Here is an 8,797-nt window from a genome sequence, read left to right on the forward strand (position 1 = left end):
CCAGGATTAGGGTGGGGAAAGAATGGGGTTGGAGTGGGGGGGCGGGAGCCGTCCGCAGCACGACGCGAACTGTGGGGGGGTGGGGAACGCGGGCTGTGTATTGAAGTGGCCTCTCATCTCTTCTGTGATGGATCCGGGGGGAGTGATGGAGACAGGGACACCCCAGGAATCTCTGGCACCCTCCTCCTCCTCAGCTGGGGGACAGACTGTACTGTGCACAGGACCTGAGTGGGGCGACTCGGAGAGGCTGGAGCTGGGGCAGGGGTTGCCGAGGATACTGGACAAATGGGGTGGGAGACCACAAGGGGTCCTTAAGGGAGGAGAGGGCTATGGGCCTGGATTCCTGGGTCCTGGGTGTAAAGGAGGCTGGGCCCCTGGATTCCTGAGTCTGGGGGCAGGAGAGAGCCGGCACTCCTGGGTCCTGGGAAAGGATGGAGCTGAGCACCCACAGTCCCCGGTGGGTCTGGGGGAAAGAAGGGGCCTGAGAGTCAGGATTCCGGAGTTGATGGGAGAAATTGGGAGGATGGGGCTTCTGTGTCTGAGGGAAGAGGGGGCTGGGGGCGCAGTGTCCTGGGCCCTTGACGGGGCAGGGTATGAGGTTCTGGACTCTTTGGCCCTGTGCGGATGGAAGTGGGGACTGAGACTCACGAGGAGGTGGTGATTGGAGGCCTGAACAATGTGATCCCTGAGGGTGAAGGTTTGGGGGTTGGAACGCCAGACTGCCCCAGCGGCTGGGGCTGCCACCTCTCTATCCATCCCTGGAGGGGTGGGAGACTGTCCTCTCGAATCCCTCACCGGAGAGAACTGGGCATCCAGCCTCTTGAGAAGGGTGGGGCAGGAGCTACCCTCTTGGGCTTCAGCCAGGGAGCAGGACCCCAGAATCCCCAAGGCCAGAGGCAAGGCAGGGGTGAGTCTGAGAGAGGCAGAGAAGAGGCTGAGGGGTGAGCAGCCACCAGGAAGGGAGGGGAGAGCCAGTGTTATCCTGGGGAGGGGGGAGTGCCAGGCCACAGCTGTGGGTTATTTTGGGGCAGAGGGGGGCTATTCTGAGCACTGATTGAACCAGCTGCTTGGGGAAGGGCAGAGGAGAGGAGGGGCGAGGGGGAGCCAGGATTGAAGCATGCTAGGAGCCCCCACCCCCACCCCTCGGGAGACAGTGCCCCAGGGTCCCTGGGAAGGCCTGGGGGTAGGGGGGTAGGGAGTGAGGCCTCTAGGCAGGCAAAGGGGTGTGGGCCTTTCCCCTACCCCTGGCTGGCTGTAGGGTGGATGGAGGCTCTGTGCTACCATGGCAACCGGACAGGAGGCTGATTGACAGTTAAGAGCAAGCCCTTCCTTGTCTGGACCCTCACCCCTTTCCAGAAGCCCCTTCTGCAGGCTCCAATCCCTCTCTGGGAAGCAGGGGTCCAGGCCCCCAGGGTCCTCCATCCTCAAGACCCAGGAGCCAGGAGTCTGGGCTCCCAGCCCAACCACCCCAGGCAGCTAGTATTCAACAGGGAACATAGGAAGAGATGCTGTATTGCTTCTCATTTACCAAATTGCTCTGGGCTGGGAGCCAGGGACCCCCACCCTTCCCAGCTCTCCGCAGCTGTGCTCCCCCTAACCCCAGAGCCCAGTCTGGACTGTGACTCTTTCTAGCTCTTATTGAGAGTGGAGGGACGGGGGTAGGAGTAAGGGGACAAAGATGGGTTGGGGGGTTTGTGTTCCAGGGGAGGGGTACAGTCACAGAGGCATTTGCTCCCTGCAGGATGGCCCACTAATTTTTTTTTTTTCTCTCTCTCTCCCCCCACACACCTGACCCCTTTTCCCTTTCTCTCTTTTTTTTTTGTTCCCCTCACTTTTTCTTCCTTTTATTTTTGATCCCTCCTGCCACTCGCCTTCCTGGCCTTCCTTTCATGTCTGTGCTGGGCACCTCCCTGGTGGGGGTCTTGATCTCTGCCTTGCCTCGCTATTTCTGTCTTCCTGTGTTTTCTGTCTGCTCTGCCTGCCTCTTCAATCTCTAATTCTGCCTGTTTCTCCGTCTCTTGTGGGTGCGTGTCTTGTGGTGGCTGTGGGGTCTCTGTCTCCATCTTCCTGGGGTTTCTTTCCACCTTCCTCTCTCGGTCCAACTTTCGGGTTTCTCTCCTCTCTCCCACCTTCCTTCGTCTATCTCTGCATCTCTCCCGCCTCTCTCATTCCCTCCCTATTTCTGTCACTCCGTCTTATCTCTCGCTGTGTTACTCTGAGCCTATCTGTCCCTGTCTGTTTCTTCCATCTCTTTCCTCCACTCCATCAACTCTCTCTCCCTGACCATCTCTCTGTGGGTGTTTTCATGTCTTCCTATCTTCCTGGGCCTCTCTCTCTCTGCTCCTGTTCCGATCCGGTCTCTGCGGGTCTCTTTTCCATCTGGCCTGTCTCATTGTCCTTCCTTGTCTCTCTCTTCTCCCCACTTCTGTATCTTTTGTGGCCCCATTACCCATTCTCCCTGTTTCTCCCTTCGCTTCTGTATCTTTCCCTTTGCCTCCGTATTTCCCTGTGTCTCTCCCGCTATTACTCCATCCAACCTTTCTCCTACCTCCGCATCTCTCCTTCCTCGCATCTCCCCTTCACCGTGTATCTCTCCTTGTCTCTGTCGTTCTACCTCTTGTCTCTCATTCCTGTCCCTCTCTCTGCTTCGCGTGTCCGCCGCCCCATCTCTGCGCCCCCCCTCCCTCCTCCGTGTCCCTCCCCGGGCGCCCTCGCGCTCAGAGGCCGCCCGGCAGGGCCCGCAGGCGATGCGCGGCGCCGGTGGCCCCCGCGGCCCTCGGGGCCCCGCTAAGATGTTGCTGCTGCTGGCGCTGGCCTGTGCCAGCCCGTTCCCGGAGGAGGTGCCGGGGCCGGGCGGGGCCGGCGGGCCTGGCGGGGGCCCCGGCGGGGCGCGACCGCTCAACGTGGCGCTCGTGTTCTCGGGGCCCGCGTACGCGACAGAGGCGGCGCGCCTGGGCCCGGCCGTAGCGGCGGCCGTGCGCAGCCCGGGCCTGGACGTGAGGCCGGTGGCGCTGGTGCTCAACGGCTCGGATCCACGCAGCCTCGTGCTGCAACTCTGCGACCTGCTGTCGGGGCTGCGCGTGCACGGCGTCGTCTTCGAGGACGACTCGCGCGCGCCCGCCGTCGCGCCCATCCTTGACTTCCTGTCGGCGCAGACCTCGCTGCCCATCGTGGCCGTGCACGGCGGCGCGGCGCTCGTGCTCACGCCCAAGGTGCGCGCGACCCGTGGGCGGGGCTCGGGGGACTGGGGGCGACCCGTGGGCGGGGCCTGGGCCGGCCGTGGGTGGGCGGGGTGGTAAGGGGCGTGGCCAGTCCTGAGGGTCAGCCTCGGGGATACAGTGAGGACGGACGTAAAGGTCAGGTCTAGGTAACGGGCGGGGCTGACTTGGAGGGACGTGATCTACAGGAGGTACAGAGTGTGCCGGGGAATCATCTAGAAACAGGGTCTGAGGTGAGCAGGCTATGGGAAGAGTTGAGAGGCTGCGGGAGCGGTGAATCGGGAGGGGGTGGGATCCGAGAAAGAGGCGAGGCCGGCCAGCGAGGGGCGAGGACTGGGTGGGTGCCAGAGAGGGCATGCCTGCGATGGCAAGATCTGAGTGAGGGGTGGGCTCTGGGATCAGCGACTGGGTGTCAAGTGAAAAGGAATGGGGCTCAAAAAGGGCTGAAGGCTAGAGAGTAAGCAGGAGCCAGAAAGTCAGAGACGGTGACCAGGAAAAAGGATTATTAAGTACTGAGGGACAGGGAGGGGCCCGGCCGGCTGAGCGTGAGGTCTAGAGGTCAATGTAGAAGGACCGAATCATCTGGTGGAAGGAAGAGCATGAGAAAGGGAGGCATCCTTAGTGAGTGAGAGAGAGGGGTAGCCTTGCAGCTAGAAAGTGGGGGAAGGCCAGTCAAGGAAGAGGTGAGTCAAGGAAGGGGCGAGGCTAGCTGGTGATGGGGGAGGCGGTACTAAAGGGGCAGAGTCTAGAGAGGAAGACGGTCTGGGGGTGGGATTTGGGCAGGGGAGGTACCCAACTGGAAGGCGTGGAAAGCGAGAATCCAGAGAGTGGGCCTGGAAAGATGAAGGCCTCCCCCTTAGAGGCAGGCTCAGCCATTGAGAGGTCAAAGCCAGGAGCCTGCAGGGAAGGCAGGGGCAGAGGCTGGAGCTAGCTGGCTGTGGCATGGAGAGAGGCCTGCCTCCCGAGGGCACAAGAGGGGTCAGCTGGAGTGGATTTCTAGTAGGGAAGGGCAGGATTTGAACAAGCCTGGTGTGCGGACTGAGAAGAACCAGGTCAGTTTAGAGGAGGCGTCTGAGAAGAGGCGGGGCCTATTCAGGGGTGGAGCCAGTGTAACAGAGAAGCGGGTATCGCCTGAGGATGGGGCCACCTGAGTGGGTGGAGCCTAAGTCTCCACCAATTCCCTGCTGTGAGGGCCCAGCGGCTTTGTGACTAGATCTCTATTGCATGCCGGGACTCGTAGTTTTCTTCTGTCTCGAGCACTGTGGGAAAGACCTCTGTCCAACTTTCTTCTTCTCTTTGGCATGGGGTTGTCCAGAGATCTGTAGGCAGATCACCTGCGAGGTGAACTTACTACTTCCTGCCTGACGCCTCCTTGGGATACGGAGAGATGTGGTCCCTCCTGCCTCCATGGCGGCTGAGAAGTGTGTGCCCCTCCATTTCATTGTCTGCTGGGCACTGTGGCCCCTTGAGTGCATACCCATTGCCTTCTGGGAAATGCAGTCCTTTTAGTGTCTTAGCGTGGTCCTCACAGCTCTATCTGTGCCCCCACTGAATGCTGGGAACGTGGTCACCTGACTACACATTCAGCTGCCAAGCATGAGGGCCTCACAGGGTCTCATAGCATTCTGGGAAACCTCATACCCTCAGGACAAGTGCCGTAACCCGCTCACATTTAACCACAGGCATATGCCTAGGGAGAAAGTCCACTTGCTCGTCTCATTGCATTACTGGAAGATTTATTGAGGACTGATTCTGTGCCAGGGCTGTTTCAGGTTCTGGGGAATACAGTTAGGGAAGGTTAAAAAAAAAAAAAAGACGCGGTCTCTGCTCTTATGAAGCTTGCATTTCTAATGAGGAGACAGACAAAACAAATGACAGATAGTGAAATCTGTCCTGGAGGAGAGGTAATGACCAAGGCCGTGGATAGTGGTCAGGGGAGGCTTCCCCGAGGAGGTAAAACTGAGCTGGACCTGAGGGCGGAGGAGGGGAAGGAGCTGGGGGCTGTCCCTGAGAAAGGTGACAGTGAAGGGCAAAGCCCTTGAGTCTAGAAGGAACCTGAGGTGTTTGAGGAAGAGCAGAAGTGGGGCTGGCGGGACATGAGGTCAAAGAGGCCACAGGGACCAGGTCATGTGTGGCCTTATGGGCCACAGAGAGGACTTTGGCTTTGACTCTGACATAGAATTTTTGGAAGGTTTTCAACCAAGAAGGGAGGCGATCCAACTAATATTTTGAAAAGATCACTCTGGCTGCTGTCTGGAGAATGAAAGGTTCGAGAAAGGAAGCAGAGATGGGTTAGGAAGCTGTTGTCGTTTAGGCAAGAAAGGGGAAGCAATGAGGGTCATGATGGGGCCATAGTGAAGAATGAACAGCTGGGGTCATGTTTTGAACAGAGAACTGAGAAGACTTGGAGATGGCCTGGATGTGGGCCCAAGGGCTGTCCGACAGGATTTTCTGCCGAAATGATGAAAGTGGTCTTCATCTACTCTGTCAAATATGATAGCCACTAGCCATGTGAGCTGTTGAGCACTTGACGTGTGGTTAGTATAACCAAAGAACTAAATTTTATTTAACTTTGATTTAATTTGAATAGTCATGGGTGGCTAGCAGCTACCATACTGGAGACCACAGGAGACAATATTTAAACCCATGGGTTTGGATGAGATCACCAGGAAGAGAGGACAGAGAAGGCAAGAGGAGATGAGGGCACTCCTATGTTTAGAATTCTGACGGAGGAAGAGAGTCTGGCAAAGGAAACAGAGAAGGAGGGGACAGGAAGGTAGGAAAAAAAGCGGAGAAGGGCAAGCCTACTCAGCAAAGCTTCTCCCATTTGGGAGAGACTACCTTCAGCATCCTCATGGCCTGTTGGGAGATGTAGTCCCTCTCAGTGGATGCTGGGAACTGTAGTTCTTTCCTGGGTTGCTGCCTGTGTTCACTAGGGTTATGTTAGCTGCTGTAACAGATAAACCCCCACTTAGTGGCTTAACTCAATAGAAGGTTGTTCCTCACTTATATAAAATCCAAACAGGTGTTCCTGATTGGAGTTGGCTCTCCTCCAAGCTCTGACTCAGGGACTCAGTTTCCTCCATGCTGTGGCTTTGTAATCCCCTAGATTCCTCCTCAGGAGCCTCTGCATCTGCCCTCGGACAGGGAAAAGTAAGGTGCATAGGCGGAGAGGTTTTCATGGATGAGCCTAGAACTCAGTCCAGAGGCTAAACCTAACCCAAGTCTAGCTCTGTGCCCCAAGCAAGGAAAGGAGATGGGTTTGGCAAACAGCTAGATGTTGAGAGCTGTGATGCCCTTATCCATTGTTGGGAGATGAGGCCCCCTCTGGATCCCTGGGAGCTGTGAGCCCCTAGCTGGCTGCTGAAGGTCAGCAGCTAGGAGCTGAGATCTCCACATGGGGGAGGACTGACATCCTCCTTCTCCCCTGCAGGAGAAAGGTTCCACCTTTCTGCAGCTGGGCTCGTCCACAGAGCAGCAGCTTCAGGTCATCTTCGAGGTGCTGGAGGAATACGACTGGACGTCCTTTGTAGCCGTGACCACGCGTGCCCCCGGCCACCGGGCCTTCCTGTCCTACATCGAGGTGCTCACTGATGGCAGCCTGGTGGGCTGGGAGCACCGTGGGGCATTGACACTGGACCCTGGGGCTGGCGAGGCTGTGCTGGGCGCCCAGCTCCGCAGTGTCAGCGCCCAGATCCGCCTGCTCTTCTGTGCCCGTGAGGAGGCCGAGCCCGTGTTCCGGGCAGCTGAGGAGGCTGGCCTCACTGGGCCTGGCTACGTCTGGTTTATGGTGGGGCCCCAGCTGGCTGGAGGCGGGGGCTCAGGCGCCCCCGGGGAGCCGCCTCTTCTGCCAGGAGGCGCCCCACTGCCTGCTGGGCTGTTTGCAGTGCGCTCGGCAGGCTGGCGGGATGACTTGGCCCGGCGTGTGGCAGCTGGTGTGGCCGTTGTGGCCAGAGGTGCCCAGGCCTTGCTGCGTGACTATGGCTTCCTGCCTGAACTTGGCCACGACTGTCGTGCCCAGAACCGCACCCATCGAGGGGAGAGTCTACACAGGTGAGCAGGGCTGGGCTGGGAGGGCCGTGGGAGGACTCCTGAGCCAGATCACCTGGGGTGCTTGGTGACCTCAAATGGGTCACCTTGCCTCTCAGAACTTCAATCTTCTCTGTAAAATAAGTGAAATTGGCTCTCCTTTCTGGGATTCAGTCAAGTGATTTGGACAAAGACACCTGAGATACCAGGAGAAGATTACTGTATTTCATGATTTTAGCATGTGCGTTTTTGCAGTTTTAATGTCTTTGAAATCAAGACATGTCTTACAGTCATCGCTTATCATGATTTCATGGGCAGCACTTTTTTTTCCCCTTCATGGTTGTAAAAATAGCGATACATCTTCTAGTTGATAGCATGTTGCTGCTGCTGCTGCTAAGTTGCTTCAGTTGTGTCCGACTCTGCGCGACCCCATAGACGGCAGCCCATCAGGTTCCCCCGTCCCTGGGATTCTCCAGGCAAGAACACTGGAGTGGGTTGCCATTTCCTTCTCCAGTACATGAAAGTGAAGAGTGAAAGTGAAGTCGCTCAGTCGTGTCCGACTCTTAGCGACCCCATGGACTGCAGCCCACCAGGCTCCTCCGTCCATGGGATCTACCAGGCAAGAGTACTGGAGTGGGGTGCCGTTGCCTTCTCCATGATAGCATGTTAGGTTCGGTGAAATATCTAATTGGGGGGCTTCCTTGGTGGCTCAGCGGTAAAGAATCCACCTGCAATGCAGGAGCTGCAGGCTCAATCCCTGGGTCGGGAAGGTCCCCTGGAGTAGGAAATGGCAACCACTCCAGTATTCTTGCCTGGGAAATCCCATGGACAGAGGAGCCTGGCAAGGGTCATAAAGAGGTCCCAAAGAGTCAGACGTGATTTAGTGACTAAACCACCACCACCACCACCGTAGTTAGCGTAGGAGCTGAACTTCAGTAACCAAAAAGACCCAACAATGCGATGTCTCCAACAAGGTAGAGAGGTCTCTCACTACCAGAAATCCATGGTCCAGGTTATCAGGAGACTCCATCGTTCCACGTGGTCATTCAAGGGCCCCAGGACCCTCCCACCTTGTTGCTCTGCCATCTTTCCATAAGGTGGAAGCTGGGTCAAAGGGCATGTCTGAATTCTAGCTCATGAGAAGGGGGAAAGAGAGGAAGTGGAGAACACACCATTTCCTTTCGGCTAGTGAGGCAGAAGGGATGAGTCTTACATCCCATTCATGAGAACATAGTCATTTGGCAGGGGCTTGAATTCCTGGTAGTTTGTAGCCACATCCATGCAGATTGGCTAGATACCGATGCTGATTGGCTAGTGTCTGTGCCACACTGATTGTTAGAGTTTGAATATCACCTGCCCATGGCCTGGGTTAGCTGCAAGGAATGTCAGAGAATATGGGGAATGTTGATTCTAGCTGGACAGGGGTGTACCCAACTGACACACTACTGTTTTATATTATTTTATTTGTTCACACTACTGTTTTAGATGAGGGGACCAGGGTTTGCTGAGAAACAGCATCTCTACCCTAGGAAGCTTTGGGAGTTTGGTGA

General features: G+C 56.8%; 1 protein-coding gene across 1 annotated transcript in view; it reads left to right on the plus strand.

The window, feature by feature from the left end:
* The window catches only part of GRIN2D (glutamate ionotropic receptor NMDA type subunit 2D), a 34,223-nt gene that overhangs the window by 617 nt on the left and 24,809 nt on the right, over window positions 1–8,797 (plus strand). The window contains exons 2-3 of the mRNA XM_069551096.1: window positions 2,722–3,212; window positions 6,652–7,271. Coding sequence (XP_069407197.1) covers window positions 2,748–3,212; window positions 6,652–7,271 — 1,085 coding nt within the window. The 5' untranslated portion in view covers window positions 2,722–2,747. The remainder of the gene's footprint in view (window positions 1–2,721; window positions 3,213–6,651; window positions 7,272–8,797) is intronic.

Source organism: Ovis canadensis, chromosome 14 (genome assembly GCF_042477335.2).
Source record: "Ovis canadensis isolate MfBH-ARS-UI-01 breed Bighorn chromosome 14, ARS-UI_OviCan_v2, whole genome shotgun sequence".
Lineage (NCBI taxonomy): Eukaryota > Metazoa > Chordata > Mammalia > Artiodactyla > Bovidae > Ovis > Ovis canadensis.